This window comes from Notolepis coatsorum, assembly GCF_963971535.1.
Source record: "Notolepis coatsorum genome assembly, chromosome: 3".
NCBI lineage: Eukaryota > Metazoa > Chordata > Actinopteri > Aulopiformes > Paralepididae > Notolepis > Notolepis coatsorum.
Window position 1 is genome coordinate 61,880,202 of NC_140167.1, and position 19,049 is coordinate 61,899,250.

The window sequence follows — 19,049 nt, forward strand, 5'->3', positions numbered from 1 at the left end:
AATAGACGACAGAGTACAGCAACTTGCAATGGGCCTGGTCTACAAGATACACTACACGACCAAGGTACCCATGTACATGTCAAAATACTTCCCAAAGGTCAGTGAATACCACAATCACAACACCAGAGGGAGCTCCACAAATCATGTTAAACCCAGATTCGGCTCAAACAAGGGACTAAACACGTTTCGCAATTATGCCCCATCAATGTGGAATGCCCTACCCAAAGCTGTAAAGGAATGTGAATCACTACCCACCTTCAAAAACACTCTAAAAAAACACCTACGGGAGACTGCAATTCGAAACTGGCCCCTACAAATGTCCTAACCCAGTTGTAGAGTAAATGACCAAGTATGGCTTTGTCAGTATTCCAATGTACAGTGTACAGTGTCCCCCCCCCTACCCAACCCCCCCCCCCCCCCCCACCTCCAATGTACAGACCCCCCACCCACCCACCCAACCCCACCCCACCTACCCAACCTCCTACAATGTACAGTTTCTACGTCAAATGTATATACACTCTTTTTCTGGACACTTTTTGTATCACAAACAGTACTGTATTTGCAAATCTGGTATGTCATAAATGTAGAGATGTAGCTGCAGTACTGTCTATCTGTATGTTGTGTATGTCATATATGTTATGATGAATTGAAAATGGGGGACCCTGATGTAAACAAGACGAAAGTCTTTCTCTGGTCTGCATCCCCTTAACAATTGTATGTATTGAGCTGTACTGTACTGTACCCATTCTGCAATCTGTTAATAAACTTTTCAATCAATCAATCAGCAGGAATAGGAGTAGGGATTAGGAGTAGGTAGTAGGAGTAGGAGTAGGTAGCAGGAATAGGAGTAGGTAGCAGGAGTAGGAGTAGGTAGCAGGAGTAGGTAGCAGGAGTAGGGAGTAGGAGTAGGAGTATGTAGTAGGAGTAGGAGTATGTAACAGGAGTAGGAGTAGGAAGTAGGTAGCAGGAGTAGGAAGTAGGTAGTAGGTAGTAGGTAGCAGGAGTAGGAAGTAGGTAGCAGGAGTAGGAAGTAGGTAGCAGGAGTAGGTAGTAGGTAGTAGGTAGCAGGAGTAGGTAGTAGGTAGCAGGAGTAGGTAGTAGGGAGTAGGTAGTAGGAGTAGGAGTAGGTAGCAGGAGTAGGTAGTAGGTAGCAGGAGTAGGTAGCAGGAGTAGGTAGTAGGAGTAGGTAGCAGGAGTAGGAGTAGGTAGTAGGGAGTAGGTAGTAGGAGTAGGAGTAGGTAGCAGGAGTAGGTAGTAGGTAGCAGGAGTAGGTAGCAGGAGTAGGTAGTAGGTAGCAGGAGTAGGTAGCAGGAGTAGGTAGCAGGAGTAGGTAGTAGGTAGCAGGAGTAGGTAGCAGGAGTAGGTAGTAGGAGTAGGTAGTAGGTAGCAGGAGTAGGAGTAGGTAGCAGGAGTAAGCACGAGTAAGTAGCAGGAGTAGGTAGTAGGAGTAAGCAGGAGTAGGTAGTAGGTAGCAGGAGTAGGTAGCAGGAGTAGGTAGCAGGAGTAGGTAGCAGGAGTAGGTAGCAGGAGTAGGTAGTAGGAGTAAGCAGGAGTAGGTAGCAGGAGTAGGTAGTAGGAGTAAGCAGGAGTAGGTAGCAGGAGTAGGAGTAGGTAGCAGGAGTAGGAGTAGGTAGCAGGAGTAGGTAGTAGGAGTAGGTAGCAGGAGTAGGTAGCAGGAGTAGGTAGCAGGAGTAGGTAGTAGGAGTAGGTAGCAGGAGTAGGTAGTAGGAGTAGGTAGTAGGAGTAGGTAGTAGGTAGCAGGAGTAGGTAGTAGGTAGCAGGACTCGGAGTAGGTAGCAGGAGTAAGCAGGAGTAAGAGTAGGTAGCAGGAGTAGGTAGTAGGAGTAGCAGTAGTAGGTAGTAGGAGTAGCAGGAGTAGGTAGTAGGAGTAGCAGGAGTAGGTAGTAGGTAGCAGGAGTAGGTAGTAGGAGTAAGCAGGAGTAAGAGTAGGTAGCAGGAGTAGGTAGCAGGAGTAGGTAGTAGGAGTAGGTAGCAGGAGTAAGCAGGAGTAAGAGTAGGTAGCAGGAGTAGGTAGCAGGAGTAGGTAGCAGGAGTAAGAGTAGGTAGCAGGAGTAGGTTTCAGCATTTATTTCAGGGCTTATACAGCCTGGCCCCATTACTTTACATTAGGTTTGTGGATAACTTGCCACATCTGCGGTTATCCAGTATGAAGAACAGCATGGACTGTGCTGAGAAAGGACTCTACTGATCAGCAACATCATCGGTAAGAAGAGGAAATCTAATGAACTTACTTACGTTTGTTTCCTCCACTTTCCTCCTCAGAACTACATTGCCATCATTCCGCTGGTGATGTACGTCAGTGGTTTTGTGTGTTCTCTGGTCATGAAGCCAATCAGCAAGCTGCTAGGCATCACAGTGAGGCTCCTCCCTCTTCTGCACCTCACATGTTTCCATTTACACATCCCATTTCCAAGGAAACTATAAAAGAAGGAAGGGTCATCACGTCCGAACACCAGCGCTCTAACGCTCTGCTTGGTGTCAGACTTTGTTGTCAGTTCTATTGAAGCCTATATTAAAATTCTAAATATACAAGTTATCTGAGGAAATATACATCAACCGATATATCAAACGTTAGCTGGTTAACAATGCAACAAATTGCATAACCTGGTCATAAATGAGGACATGGCTGAACTGGGCCATGTTGGGCCAATAGAAAGTTTCCACACTTGGCACCAATGTGCGTTCACGAGCTACACAGTGAGGTGATGACCCTTTCTTCTTTTATAGTTTCCTGTTTCATTTTTAAAACCAGCTTCATTGACCATATTCACACGGCGGCCATTTTGCTCTTATGTCATAATGCTCAGGTTGGGATTTCTTTCCAGCCTGTTCAAACCTGAGCATGACATAAAAGCAAAAGGGCCGGTTGGAATTTAGTGGGGATAGGGGGGGGTGAAATTCACACTATAATAAGTTTCTATATAGTTATAAATATCTATATTCATAGTATACCATACAATACCTGAATATTGCGTTATTGATTGCGATGTATTACCTTTTTTCAACTGCAAATTATGTCCCCAGTGGAAAACGTTGTCAACATCTGCAATAAAAATATATACCATACGCAAAATATATACGATATAATAACCGCACGCAAAATATATACGATATAATAACCACATGCAAAATATCGCCATACTATGCTGTATAGATTTTTTCCCCTTCCACCCCTAATCATTGGCAAGTGGGAAGTATGGCTCGGAGTCCGAGCCTCTGACACTGTTTTCTCCTCCTCAGATGACCTATTTCCTGGGTCTGCTGCTGTCACTGGGCTTCGCCTCCTGGGTGTTTGTGGACGAGGGCATGGCAGCAGGGAGGGTGTACGGAGCAGCGGTGCTGCTGGGGGCTGGTTCTGCCACCATCCTGGTCATGTCTCTGTCCATGACTGCCAAACTGATAGGAGAGCAGACGGTACGCCAGGGAGACGGGGTCGAGGAGCTGATCCGTATCCGCTTCCATTCATTTGTGCTAAGCTAGGCTAGCTTGCAGCCTGATAATTTTCTACTGAACGCACAGAAAGTTAATAATAATGCAGGACCTCTTTAGAGAGAGGTCTTTATTCGGCATGCAACGACACAACGACATGCAACGATATGCCACATAATTGGTATCTATCTTCTTGTCTGTCTCTGAAAAAGATGATAAGCACATTTCACTTACAGTAATGTTGGCGTGTTCCTTTAACTCCTTCAGCGCCAATCACGAGAAAAGTCGGGTTAACTCTCCAACCGTTGAGCGTAGATCACGAGAAAACTTGGGTTTTAATCGTTATTTCTTTTATTAGCTATATCCATAAATTTTTCATCCATCCAGCCTGATGTTATCATTGGGAATGGGTCTGAGCTCGCAAAGGGCAAATACCACCGCCTACGCCTTCCAGCCGGTATTGCACTCAATTAGAAACTATGTATTTTCTTTTCTGGGCCGATCTGAGCCGTGCGGGCGGGGTTTAAATACTCCGGCAGGACGAGCGTTTACAACGATACATCTACGAGGCTGCTCCCCCCTTCATATGCAATGCCGGACAACGTGGGACGGACCTCCGGGAGCAGTATTTGGAATGGCGATCAGATAATTGGATTCTTTCTTTTGCATTACATCAGAGACAAGGTAAGAACACTATATATAAAATCTTGCGTTGATCTGATATTTCTTTCTCCCGCGATCGAAGCTGGCTGTGTGGACTGTGTTGTGCTGTTTACCGTTGGTGGCGGTGGGGGGGGGGGGGGCGAGCGCCCCGCTACAAGCCCCATTTCATGGGTGCATGAGGAAGGATAATAACGATAATCTAGCGTTGATTTCAGGAAGATTCGATAATAGGGCGGCTGGGTAGCGCAGCGGACTAAGCGCCTGCCTACCACCGCAGAGACACTGGTATCGAATCCAACTGTAAGCGGTACCTCCGGCTTGGTCGGTCGGCCATACTAACCAATTGGCAGTGTTAGCGGGTGGGAAGCCAGCGGGGTGTGTATCCTGGTCGTTGTAAACAGCGACTCCTACAGGTCGGTCGGGGCGCCTGCTCAGCGAGGGAAGGACCTGGGGGAAGTAGTGTGAGCCTCCCACACATTACGCTCCCCCAGTGAGAGTCCTCGCTGTCAGGTGGAAAGAAGCGGCTGGCTGACTCCGCATGTATCGGAGGGGACATGTGATCGTATCTATCAACCCTCCCTAGACCGGCATGTGGGGGGCAAATGCGTGCAACGACCAAGAAGGGGAGGGGGGAATTGGCATAACGACAAAAATTGGGATGGGAGAAAAATACAGAAAAAAGGAGGAGAAAAAGTAGATGGAAAAAAAAAAGGAAGATTCAGGCGAAAAATTACAACGTGATAAGTGGATTTCACTAAAGGGCTATTATCGTGTCTTTTCCTGGGATTACTAAGAATCACCCAAACTATACTCATATTCAAAACGGTATAAAACGGAAATGTACGGATGAAAAAACAATCAGTTTTTTGCATGTTGACCAGAAGCAAATCACTGACAAATGACGGTGTTATTAGACCCATAGCTATAATATAAGACAGGGGTGTCCAACCTTTTTTGAACCAAGATCTACTTTTTAATTTACCACCTAGCCGAGAGCTACCAGCCAAAATTTTACCTACTCTCTGCTAGTATTAATATTAATAGTATTAGTAATACCCAATCAATATGCACATGACAGAACATATTATATGGCATATAATATTTTCTGTCATGTGCATATTGAATGGGTATATAATATAATATGATATTTTATATATCATTGTAACGGTGTAGCAGACCAGGCTGCAGAAACAAATTAGTGGGGGGGCATAAAATGTTCTCGGGGGGGCACAATGGTTTTTCAACACCGGTTCCCTTTTATACGTTTCAGCTGGGACAACGGCGCTGTGGCTTGCTTGGCGCTGCCCACGGTGCTGAACTAAACAGCAGAGAGGCAATTGAAAAATCTAATTTCTCTCTAGCTTAAGAACATTCACTTATACAAAAACAGACTGAACGGATATATATAACAGACCTGCTGGGGTAGCGGACTGAGAGCAGGGGACACAAACAGGCTGGATAAGATGGTCAGGAAGGCCAGTAGCGTGGTTGGGGTGGAGCTGGACTCTAGCGAGGGTGCCGGAGAGGAGGAACCTTGCTAAGCTCCAGGCCATCAGGGAAAACCCCTCCCACCCACTACACACAGACTTGGCTGACTGGAGGAGCATGTTATAGGCTCACACTACCTAAATGCAGCACTGAACGGCACAGGAAGTCCTTCATTCCGACAGCCATCAGACTATACAATGCATCACTGTGCCTCACTGCATCACTGAGCACATGGTGACAGTTACCATCTTCCTGGACTCTTACTTTTTAAACAGCACTGTGCAATATTACACCTACTGTAGACTTCAGTATATTTTTACTGTATTTATTTACTGTATCTTTTATTCTATTTGTATTCTATTTCATTTTATTCTATTCTTAGGCCATTTGTTTTGTTATTCTTATTCGTAACTTGTTCTGTCTAAATGTTTAATGTTGAGTGATTTGCGGTGTCAAATTTCCCTCAGGATAATACATTTCTATTCTATTCTATTCTATTCTATTCTATTCTATTCTATATCTTTGAAAAGTCTCCATTTATTCAACACTTCTGAATTCACTGACAAACTGAACTGAACTGACAAAAATAAGGTGCATAAAAAAGCAAACAAAATTCCTCCACAGGCTACTCACCATCATTAGTAGAGCGGCAAGCGGCGTTTGGGGACAGAGTGACATCTTCTTAAAACACTGCCCCTCCACTCATTCCTGAACTTTTTTGTTAAAGGGGAACTATCTTATAAATGGCCTTTTTCAGTGTTTAGCATTGTTTCCTAGCTATGTGGACTTATATTAATAGGATCTATGTCTCTAATTCTCATATTGGCGCATTCTTCCAATTCTCCTCTCACAATATTCACCCTCACTGAACTGAGTCATCTGAAAATGTGCATATCTGTGATGTCAGAGATTTCTCAGCTGCATAATAATGTGGCAGTTGATGTGGCAGTTGGCACCAGGCCACACAGTGGTTGGAGCCCAGCCTCAAAACGGCTTAAGATCTTGAGGTAGAAAAATGCTGTTTTTGAGTACTTTATTAGAAATACAAAACAATGAATAATTTTTTTTAAACGTACAGAGGTGTTCCATAGACTCACAGGAATTGTGTAAAATTGCCCAAATAGTGAAAGAAATAGTAAAATAGTTCCCCTTTAAGTCCTTCTCAAATGCCAACTGAATTAAATTGGCCTTGCGTCGATGAAGAATACTAAGGCGATGTTCTGTAAAGACGTTCTTGAGGGTAGAAAACGAATTCTCACAGTGCCGTGCTAACTTCAGTAGTGTTGTTGTTGACATCAGTGCCCACTAGGGCTGTCCCGACTAAGGATTTGGATAGTTGACTTTGATTTAAAAAAAAAAAAAAAAAAAAAAAAATTTACCAGGGTGGGCACAGCTGACTCAGTGGGCGGGCCCAGCCCCCTAATGCCCGCCCATGCCGCCGGGTCTGCGGTGTAGTGTAGCAATTACAAGAATGACTAGACTAACTTCTCACGTTGGGCATGCAGGCAGCATGACTCATTTATTTCACACTCTGCATACACAGACAACACACACACTCAATTCAATGGGCATGAGAAAACATGAGTTTACATTGCCAAAGCAAAAGTGGAACAATACAATCAAAACAAAAATGATATATGTACAATTAAAAGGGAATAGGAATGATGTGTAAACAGAGCTGTCACATTGCAACTGACAACACACTAGTGTTGCCACGATACTGGAATTTCTAACTTCGATACGATACCTTGAAAAGTATCGATATTCAATACCATTTTCGTTACCACAGGGAAAAATTTTAAATCTTAAAATGTAAAAAAATAAAATTTAAGATAAATATATATATATTTTTTTTAACTAAATTTTGCTTTTGTTGCTGGTCGATTCTCCTCAGCTTCTCTCTGGTACTATAAGAGAAGATAAATATAACACTTTTAAAACCCTTTGTTTATCTTTAGATCAGACATTTAAAAATAACTAAATTATCTAATCTTAGAAATTAAGTAAAGTTAATAGTACTGCATGTTAAGCATAACAGATTGATTGATTGATTGAAAATTTTATTAACAGATTGCAGAATGGGTACAATACAGTACGGCTCAATACACACAATTGTTAAGGGGAGGCAGACCAGAGAAAGACTTTCGTCTTGTTTACATCAGGGTCCCCCATTTTCAATTCATCATAACATTTGACATACAGATAAACAGTACTGTTACATCCAGCCATTTATGACATACAAGATATACAGTACTGTTTAAGAGAGAGTTTCTAAAAGAGAGTAAATACAGTTCTGTTCCGTTAGGGGCTCTGCTTGGCATCACTACTGCACTATCTCGCATATGTGCACGCGCACTGAATAAAGACCACAAATGTACCTTTAATCCCAATATTTGTCTGACCACACCCCTCATCAGCTTACCTTCATAAGCAGGTGTGTGGTCACCTGCTCTCCTCCTTCTCGCTTTCACCACAAGGAAGAAGTGCCTCGGTAGATCCCCACACTTGACACCATGATGGAAGAAAGGTTTAGGAGCAGCTTTGGGAAACAAGGATACGTTGACATCATATCTTTATTTTCTCTCTCACTATTTTCGAGAAAATACGGCGATATTGTCTTCGTACTGGAGTGTCTGGAAGATGTTGATCATTCTAAAAATCCTCCACCGGTTTTCGTATTGGGAGCACGCCGCTGCATGCTTCTCAACTGCAGTTCCTTGCTGTGTTTGTTGGGGTGAAACCTGTCAGGCCACAGCTGAACTGTCGGACACGCCGCTGTTGTGAGAAGCGGTGGGTTTCAGGTTGGGTGAGTACTGTTGCTGGCGGGCTTCACTTGTCTGTTAGTGCTATGGGGGCTACTTGACAATGTTTCTGGAAACCGGCCCCAGGCTAGGGTCCTTTTGTTCAGCCACCTAGGCGACAGAAGGCCTTGGTCTGAAGACCATTATAGTTTTAACTAGTGGGCCGCGACCATTAACACTGGTGATCCCTGTGTGTTCTGGACGAGTGGATTTCTCTCTGTCACCGTGTTAAGGCCCCATCTTTCATATCCAAATGAGAGTATTCCTTCACGAGGGGATATGTGCATGGATGTGCGATAGCGGCAGATCCATGTTCAAGTCAGCTACACAGGCCAGTTGGTATTGTGCTGATTCCGTCGGGTGTTGGTAAAATCACCGCTGTAAAGCGGTGTTGACATCTTGTTTTCTCTTTTCTCTTAAAAAGTGAGGAGAGGTTCAGAACGGCGGCCTGTCTGGGTGAGTGTTATGTCATTGTTTATATGTTCAGGTGATAGCTGCTTAGCTTACGGTTAGCCAGTCAGCTGTTAACTGCTGCGTTAGCCTGCTGGGATCGCTGCATGGCCTGCTTAGTGGGCCTACTGTTAGCCAGTCAGCTGTTAGCTGCGGGGCTAGCATGTCGTGATCACTAGGTAACGTTAGCTTGCTGCTATAGGCCATGGCCTGGCGCGGGGTAGCTTTAGCTTCTCGCACGCCGCCGTGAGCTCGCTTCTGGTCGCGTGCGCCGTTAGCTCGGCGTCTCGCGAGCAGGAGCAGTAGCGCCCGAACGGTTGGAGCGGCCGTTAGCTTGATGCTATTCTGTTGAACGTGCTTTGATTTTAACATGTTTTACACTCTTGACTACGACGTCATCCTTGACAGGGGATGTTTCGTCGACCCTGCCCTGAGCCAGGACGGCAAGGTTGCATCAACAAAGAGGACTGTAGTGCGGGTTGGAGCGGCGACGCTGCCCAGTTCGAACAACACAGGAGCGGCTGTGTTCCTACGGTGTCTGTGACTGCACTTCGCTGATCTACGTTCCGGGTAGGATCAGGTTTGACCAGACCTTATAACACGTCTTCTGGTTTTACTTTTCTAGATGTATTGTGAATAACGATGTTTTTCCCAAAACGTGTGTTGCTGCAATGCATTTAGGATACGACGCGGGTTATGTGTGAGCTGTTTTTGTCACTGGCAGTTAGCTTCTCCGTGCAAATCGGGATGTAATGATCTGGTTGTTGTGTGAGAAACATCATGGTGTTTATATGTACCGTGTACTCACAACTAAGGTAACTAACCTATGAAGCTATGCTTGGTGACAAGTGAGTAAAAGAATGTTCTTTTCTCAGCCTGTGATGACAATGAACAGTGTGTTCACATATTAACAGGTTTTCCTGTTTTAACTGGCCGTATTGAGGGTAAAATAAGAGGATTGTGTTTCCCCCCGGTTCCCTGGGGACTTTTTCATCCTCCTATCAGACATGTTTGTGCACTAATTGTGTCTTTTGTGTGGTAGGGATGCGATGTAACCCTTAGCTTGATTGCTGAGGTTGTGCTAAAACTGCTGGAGAAACTTTATTTTCCTAAAAGAAAAGATGGTTTGGTCGCTGTCGTGTGTGCTTAGCAAGGCCTGTGGCCGATACTAATCGAGAATGATGTATTCTCTCATTGTGAAAAACGGCATTCCTCTGTTGAGTGTTTTTGCCATTTTTTGTGGGTGATGATGGGTTGTGTGTGTCATGTGACCTACAACTGGGTTGGACTGGCCACAGAAGCACATGTGTATGTTGGACCGGGGCTCTTAGAGCCCTCTCTATTCTGTGTTTTCTCCTTAGTAAAAATCAGATAGCAGGTTAGCTCATGCGCTGTGTGGAGCTGTCGAACGCTTCATAGAGCTGACTATGACTGTGTCATATTCTCTTTTTGTCATTACATCGTATCATGGGTGTGGAGTCGTAAAGGGGTGAACTGGTAACCTTTCCTCTCCCCCTTGTTTCTGTCGGTCAGGGGTACACCCCCTGTCCTTCAAGGTTCCCGTCACGTGGCGGTTCGGCACGTTACGGGGGGGGGGGGGAGTTTCCTGGTCCCACGGCCTGGTATATTGGGCGTGTGCACCGCAGGAATTCCCCCGCCATAGAGTACGTCACTGTGCGCGTCTCTGTTGGTAGGACTTCCGTGTGCTGTTCAGGTCCATGTGATGGATCTGTTTCAGGGGGGTGGTCAGGGCTCCTCCTCACCAAGCGCCTATTCGGGCCTTCTGTGAGTTCGGACTCCTGTGAGGGAGCCTCCATCAGAGTACAGAGCCTTCCTCCTCAGATTGTCAAAGTGAGTGGACCCTCTGGAAGGGTTCTATTCTATTGTATATGTATTCGATTCAATTCGATTATTGAGTGTGTATGGGTTCAGTGCCTCTTCCCCGGAGAGCCCTAAAACCAATTTTTTACATGGCTCAAGGTGCAATATATTCTTTTCAATCTGTACAGCTCGCGTGGGAAGTCTCTCTGGGGATCCCCGTCTCCTTCCTATGGGAGGGTGGTGGGATGTAAAAATGTGAACATTTTTTACCCCCGGCTGTGTAGACTGGGATACATACTGTTGATGCTTCCTTCTTTTCTATTCAAGAAATGTTGGAGTTAGGGAGTGTCACACCCCTCTTGTCGTTCCCCTGGGCGCCTTGGGGATTCAATGACAGGTCTAAATAGCCTGTTCATTGATGGGGGTGTGTCCCGACGCACGTATAGTGCTAGCTCGCTGTAAACAGGCGACTGACTGGCACGCCTTGGTTGCTTGTGGTTGAAACAGCGTTTTTTATAAAGCAACTGAGATGGGGGTTTTTCCTCTTCCGACGACCAAATCCCACGGCCTGGGTTGGTTTTTCGACGGATTCTCGTTCATATCTGGGGGATGATGACGGAATGGATCTGAACATATGTAGAGGGGTCTCACGCCCTTGGGGTGGGCCACCAGGCGCGGTTCGCCCGAACGTCTGGGTGGCGCCTTCTTTTCATGTTAAGATCGACACGCATATCTGCCCTTCTCCTGGAGTAGGCATGTCGGCGTGGTTAGGGCACGGGACTGGTTCTGGTCGCGCTGGTCCGGATCAGTTGAACCCGTTGTCCGCCGGGGATGCAGATCTGCTGTTCTGGTACCCTGAGGGACTTGGGCTTTTTTCAGGGGGAAAAATGCCAGGTCGGTCCGGGTGTCACAGGGTTAAGCGCTATGGAGACCCTGGTTGGGTACGTTTTTACTCAGCACTGTCGTAATGGCTTACAGCCATGCCATTCTGTACACGCTCGATCTCGTCGGATCTCGGCCGCTACACAGGTTGGTCCTGGTTAGTACTTGGTTGGGAGACCGCCTGGGAATACCAAGTACGGTGTGCTTGGGGCTGGTTCTCCATTCTTTTTCGCTCCTCTCTCACGCATGGCGAAGAGGGGCCTGTGGGGGTGGTTTTTGACCTCCTCTGGTGACCCTGTGCTTCCCGTACCGCCAGGCCCGGTCCGAAGTAATGTTTCGTCGACCCGTAGGCCTGGGGTAACCCTTTTTTGAAAACTGAAACACTTGTACTGCGGTATAGCCGGTGTATACCCGCAGGTATACAGAATGCACACTATATTGATTAGAGTTGTATATTCATGTAGAGAAAGGTCTGAGCTATTTTTTTTTTTTTAAACTTAAATTTTTTATTAACAGTTATTTAGACAGACAGCACTTACAAAAAATAAATAATAAAAAATGAAGAGACTAGCATCACAATAAAAACAAAAAGAAAAAACAGTGCACATAAATATTTACATGGGTATCACATGGTTAGTTGTCTGGTTCCCCTACTGTTGTTTTCTAGGTATTTGATACAAAGGCTGATTGTGTATCTCCCTTAAACAGGCTTAAACAGGTAATTCCTACTCAAAGACGATAAATGCTGACTAAGGTTTGTATGTGTGATCTGGGTCCAGAGACCCTCCTTGAGCTTCTTTCTTCCCTTCTCCTTCGTCCTTTCTTTTTTTTTCTCTTGTTTATTAACTTTCACTTTGCCTTTGGTTCACCCCTACACAAACCACATCATCCCTGAATATTTAATATCACACCGTTAAACAGACATAAATAATAAGGTATAAAAGCATTCAGCAATTGTAATATCCCAAAAACAAAATAGAAAATATTAACTAAAGTACAGGTGTGTGACATGGGTTCATAGACCCTGCTTGAACATCTTTCCTCCTTTACCCTTCGCTCTCTTGTGTTGCATTTGGTTCTTCCTCTGTGATGTCGTTCTCGTTCCTTTTATAATCCTCCCACTTTCCCCATCTTTCCCCAAATTTCTCTTCCTGTAACCTCAGCATGTGTGTTATCCTTTCCATATCCTGTATTTCTTCCACTATTCCTACCCATTTTGCTATTGTCGTGGGTCTTCCTTGTACCACAGTCTCGTTATTGCTTTTCTGGCTGCTATCAACATTATCTTTATTAAATATTTGTCCCCCCCTTGTATTCCCTCGTGTGTCAGGTCTCCTAAGTAAAGCACCAGTCCTGTTTGTGGTAGCCCGTATCCTAATATTCTGATCATTGCTTCCCCTATCTCCTCCCAATACCCCTTCAGCTTCTGACATCCCCAGAATATGTGCGTGTGATTTGCCCCCTCCTTCCCACACATCCTCCAGCATGCTTTTTGTGTTGGTGCATATTTTCCCTTCAGCTCTGGGGTTATAAAGAATCTGATTATGTTTTTCCATCCAAATTCTTTCCATATTCTCGATCCTGTTGTTGAATGTTGTACCTCACATATGTTCCCCCATTCCTTCCCTGTTATTCCTATCTCTAGTTCTCTCTCCCATTTCTCCCTTATATAATCGGTCGTGTGTCCCTTGCTGGTCATTATAGCCCGGTATATTGCTGATATTACTCTTCCTTGCCCCCCTTCGTATGCCCATACTATCATCTTTATTATTCCATTCTGTTCCTCGTCTTTGGCCCCCCTTATTTCTTTGTTGTAGTAGTCTCTAACCTGTAGATATCTGAAGTGGTCCCTGTTTTCTAGTCCAAATTTCTCCTTTAATTTTTGTAATGTTTGCATTTCCCCCTTCTCTATCATTTTGCATATCGCTGTTGCCCCCCCCCCCTCTCCCACCTTCTGAATCCATGGTCTAACCTCCCTGGTTTGAATCTCTTGTCATGTGCTACCCATCTCAGGACCCCTGACTGCTTCTCCAATTTGTGTGTTTTTACTACTCTGTTCCATATGGTCAAGGTGCATTTGGTGATTGGATCTAATAGTCCCTCTTTTTCTTTAAATAGTTCCCTATCCCCCACCAGAGCTTGTACCTTGTATCCCTCCCCTTCTTTTTCAATGTCTTTCCATCTTGCCTCATATCTGTCGTTACACCAGCACGTCACTGCTCTCAGTTGTGCTGCATAGTAATAATCTTGTAGGCTGGGTACTGCCATCCCTCCCTCTTCCTTTGGTAGTTGTAGTGTTTTATATCTGACCCGTGGTCTTCTCCCCGCCCATATGAACCTCGATATCAGTCTGTCCCACTCCCTGAATTGATTCTGTGGTATTTGTATCGGTAGTGACTGGAATAGGTACAGTAACCTTGATAGTATGTTCATTTTAATGACCTCTATTCTTGAATTGAAGTCCAAGGGCATTACTGTCCATCTCTCTAGGTCTCTCTTGATGTTCTGATTTATCTGTGTATAATTCGCCTCATACAGTTTCTCCACCCCTCTCGTGATGTTCACCCCTAAGTATTTAATCTTGTCCATGTCCCATCTTATCCCGTACTGTTCTCTAATTTCCGTCGTTGGAGAATAGTTCCATGCTAAGGTCTGTGTCTTTGTCACGTTTAGTTTGTATCCTGAGTAGTGGCCATATTCCTTCAGTAGATCCATCAGTGCCGGGAAGCTCTTTTCTGGTTGCCTCATGTATACTATCACGTCGTCTGCAAATAGGCCTAGTTTATATTCCGTTCCCTTTATCCTTACTCCCTTGATGTCCTCGGTCTGTCTGATCAGTTGTGCCAGTGGTTCTATGAAAACGACGAAGAGCGTCGGTGAGAGACAACATCCCTGTCTGGTAGCCCTCTCTAATCTGATTCTATCCGTCAAGCTGCCATTCACCTTAACCCTCGCTGTCGGCTCTTGATATAGCGCCTTGATCATCTTCATCGCCCTCCCGTTCAGTCCGAACCTCATCAATGTTTTATATTAAAATGTCCAGCTCACACTGTCGAACGCTTTTTCTGCATCTAGGCTAATCAGTACCGCGCTACCCCCTTGTTTTTGTATCTCCTCTACTATGTGTAATGTCTTTCTCACGTTGTCCTGTGTCTGTCTCCCTTTAATAAATCCAGTTTGATCTTCATCTATAATGTCTGGCATAAACGTCTCAAATCTTTTTGATATTATCGATGTATACATCTTGTAATCTACGTTGAGTATGGACACAGGTCTGAAACTACTACATAATTCCCTATCCTTCCCTTCCTTCGGTATCGTGGTGATTATGGCTTCCTTCCACGAGGGGGGGGCATTTTCCCCTCTTCCATCGTGTGTCTGAACGCCGCCCCTAACATGGGTGCTAATTCAGTTCTAAATGTCTTGTAGAATTCCGATTCGCTCCCCGGAGACTTGTTGTTTTTAGCTCTACTAATTGCATCTTCCAGTTCTTGTTCCGTAATTATTTTATTTAATTCTTCATTCTGTTCTTTCCCTATCGATGGTAACTCTAGCTTCTCCAGATATGTTTCTATTTCCTCTTCTCCCGCTGCTTTTGGCTGTGTGTATAATTTCTCATAGTATTCTCTAAATGTCTCTATTTCAGCTGGGTCCCTCAATATTTCATTAGTCTTTGTATCCCTTATTGTGTGTATCGTGTTCAACTTCTGTTGCGTTCTAATTCTCCTAGCCAACAGTCTGGTCGCTTTTGGTCCCCCTTCATAGTACGTTTGTTTCATGAACCTCGCTTTCTTTTCTATTTCCGTCAATAATTCCCTATTTATCCTGGCCTTTACTTCTTTGATTTCTCCGAGCGTTTCCTGTTCTTTTGATATCTGGTGTCTCCCCTCTAGCTTCTTCAGCTTCCCTATCAGATTGTGATATGTCTCCGTTCTGGCCTTCTTCAGCATTGCTGTTTTTTCCATCAATTTCCCCCTTATCACTACCTTCAGTGTGTCCCATAGAATGTTCGGGTCTACCGCCCCGTTGTCATTTTCTTCCTTATATCTGGCTATCTCCTCCTTGATCTGACTCACCACCCCTTTGTTATTTAATATTCCTACATTTAGTCTCCAAATCGTGTTCCTCCGTCTCCCTTCTAGATCTACTGTCAGATATATGGCACTGTGATCCGATATGTCCGCCACTCCTATACTGCTCTCCCGTGCCCTGTAACTGTCCCCCGTCATCATCAAAAAGTAGTCTATTCTCGCATATGTCACGTGTGGGTGTGAGTAATGTGTGTATTCCCTGTCCATGGCGTGCATCCCCCTCCAAACGTCTGTAATTCCCATTTCCGTCATCTGAATATTCATATATCTACTGATGGGCGCCCGTCCTTTTCTAGTACTCGTGGTGTCTAGGTCGTGATTCAGTACTACGTTAAAATCTCCCGTACATATCAATATCCCTTCTAGTTCCATCACTATCATGTCAAAAATGGTCTCATATAAATCCCTCTCACTCTCTGGGGGTGCATAAACATTTACTAACGTAACCATTTGGCCCTCCATTTTCCCCTTCACCAGAACAAACCTTCCCTCCTTGTCTCTTACTTCCTTGATCAATTCAAATTTGACTGTGTTTTTGATTAACGTGATTACTCCTCTCCTCGGGTTTTGTTCAAAGGAACTATAGTATGCATTTTCATATCCAAATCTCTTCAGTTTCTCATGACCCTGTGCTACCAAATGTGTCTCCTGCAGAAAAATCACTTCCATCTCACTTTTTTTACATTTCAACATCACTTTGCCCCTTTTTATCGCATTATTCATTCCATTAACGTTTAACGACATCATTTTTATACCTTTAACCCTTGTCATCTTTCTTCTTCTTTCGTCTGTCAGTCCCCCCCATGTCACACTCATTCCCCCCTCCGGTTGGAGCCTCCGCTCTCTTCACCGAATACATATAATGATTAACATAAATAAAAAACATAAACTTTACATAAAGTGCTCCCAAGGCGTTCGGGGGGTCCCTGTGTCCCCCCCTGTCCCCTGCTGGTGGGTGAGGGGTAATTGCCCTCCTAGCGAGGGGCCCCCTCCTGACGGCTTGGGGGTTTGAAACCCTTGCCCCCAATCGCTCGTCATATTTGTCCAGCTTTCTTTTTTTTTTTTTACTTTATTTTTTAGCGTTTATCGCTTTCCTGGTCAAGCATGACCGACAGTTGCAGGGTGAAACGGGAGAGAGAGCAGGGGGAGACATTCGGCAAATGACGGCGAGTCCGGGAATCGAACTCGGAGTCAACCAGATCCGTGACGCAGCACGGAGTCCCACGCGAGCGCGGTAACATGGTGTGCTACTGGAGCACTGTCCAGCTTTCTTACTGTTTTTTTTTTTGCTTTCGAGCTCCTGGTCAAAAGCGCTCTGTCCTTCCTTTTGATCAAAGACCCTCTTTTCTTGGTCCCTCTCAATGTGACTCATATGTTTCATTGTCCCTCCTTCCTCCCATATCCGTGTGCGGTGTCTCCCGTGTACCCCTTATTATTTTCTTTTCCTCTCCTCTATTTTCTATGTGATGTCCATTTATCCCCTTAATCCCTCCCAACTGTGTTACTCACAGCGTGTGTCTACGTATCTGTTTCAGTATGTTCTGTGTCTCGCCTATCAAACCTAGTTATATTTCCATCTATTTCCTCCATCAGCTTGTGTATTATGTGTCCATGTATATGTTCATTTCTATATCCTGCCTCTACCTGGGAATGTGTGCTTATGCATATGTTATTTCAGTTTCTATACTTTGTCTCTATTTGAATAGTTTTTTCAATCTCTTGTGCGTGTACTCATCCGTTCGCCTCCTCCCGCCTCCTCTCCGTCTGGCCTCCTCATCCGTCTCCGTCCTCGCTCCGTCACGTTTCACCTCCGCCTTCTCCTCTCTCCTCCCTCCGGTTTCGTTCTCCCACTCTGATCCACCTGCGGGCTCCCTCCAATCTCTGCTGCAGGCTCCGCGTCTGTTCCTCCCGCCTCCTTCCTTCTCCGTCCTCCGTCATCCGTATCCCTCGCCGTCTCATCTCTCGCTCCGCTTCTCGTGCCGTCGCGTACATCGCCGCCCCTTCCTCCCAGTGAATCCTTAGCGAGGTCATGGGTGACTGGAATCTCATTCCGTTTTCTTTCAGGGTTTTCTTCAGTCCCGCGTAGGACCTGCGTGTTATCGCTACCGCTGTCGAGTAGTCGTGATCAAATGATAGTCTTTTCCCTTCGATTTCAATCTTCTTGGTCCACGCGGTTCTGAGTACCAATTCCTTAACCTCGAATCTCAGAAAATTAATAATCACCGCCCTCGGAGGTCTGTCCGGTTGTGGTCTCGGAGCCAACGTCCTGTGGGCCCTCTGTATCTCCATTTTTTCCAGTCCCGTTTCCTTCAATTGCTCTTTGATAAGCTTTTCCACATATAGGGTCACCGATTCCCCTTCGACTCCTTCTTTCAGTCCCCATATTCTGATGTTATTTCTCCGTGACCTCCCCTCCATGTCCGACATCTTTGTCTCCATCTGTTCTTGTTTCTGAATCACACATGTTAATACCTCGTGTATCTCCGTGTTCCATTCCTCCGCGTGTGCCGCCCTAGTCTGTAACTCGGTCACGTTTCTGTCCTGTTCCGCCATCTTCTCCTCCACCCTTTTGATTTCTGTATTCATTTCACCTCTGAAGTCCTCCTGTTCCTTCCTCAATTCCTCCCGTAGCTTCCCAATATCATTCCTTATCGTGTCCGTGTTCAGTTTTATCGCCGCTGTTATGTTCTCCAGTATCCCGGCCTGCATGATCACGGCCCATCCTGGCATTCCCGTGTCTGCCTCAGCGGTACCTCCCCCTTCTTTTGCCTGGCTTTTCTCGGCTTCGCTTCAGGGATTCTGTTTCTTCAAATTCTCTCCTTCTCGTATGTTCTCCATTTCTATTTCCTTCACAATCGTTGTCTCTTCCTTACTTCTCGTGAGCATTTTCCTTTTTAATTACTTTTCGGGTCTTTTTTTATCCGTTTTTTCACTCATTTGACCAGGAGCTCTATCGCACGTGTGTTACCCGTCTGCTCTCATACCGGAAGTCTGCCAGGTCTGAGCTATTTAACCATGTAAAGGTGCGGGCTCTACATAGAAAAAAAATGTCAACAAATTCACATGTTTCCCTTTGAAACTTGATTTGTGTTAACTCCATCAGACACACAAAAAAGTATATAATTCTAATTATTCCAGTCCAACAAGAATCTAAAGTTCTGAAGTATGTTGTAATTCTCGAAGACACTCTGATGTCACGAGACCGCCGCCATCTTGGTATAGGGGGACCATACGGATTTTTACCATCAAATGCATGCGTTGAGGTCCGTTTTTATTACATGTTTTATCACATTCTTGTTCATTTCATAAAATTTTCATACGATTTGTTTTGAAAATATTGAGGCCAACATGGCATTTCACTATTTCGAAAGCCTTTCTGGTGATTCTAAGGCGAGATATGAGT

The 19,049-nt window shown here is 45.0% G+C and overlaps 1 protein-coding gene across 1 annotated transcript in view; it reads left to right on the forward strand.

The window, feature by feature from the left end:
• mfsd12b (major facilitator superfamily domain containing 12b) overlaps positions 1-19,049 on the forward strand; it is a gene marked incomplete at both ends in the record, with an annotated part of 45,190 nt that overhangs the window by 15,680 nt on the left and 10,461 nt on the right. The window contains 2 exons of the mRNA XM_084311223.1: positions 2,284-2,376; positions 3,262-3,435. Of these exons, the coding sequence (XP_084167349.1) occupies positions 2,284-2,376; positions 3,262-3,435 (267 nt within the window). The remainder of the gene's footprint in view (positions 1-2,283; positions 2,377-3,261; positions 3,436-19,049) is intronic.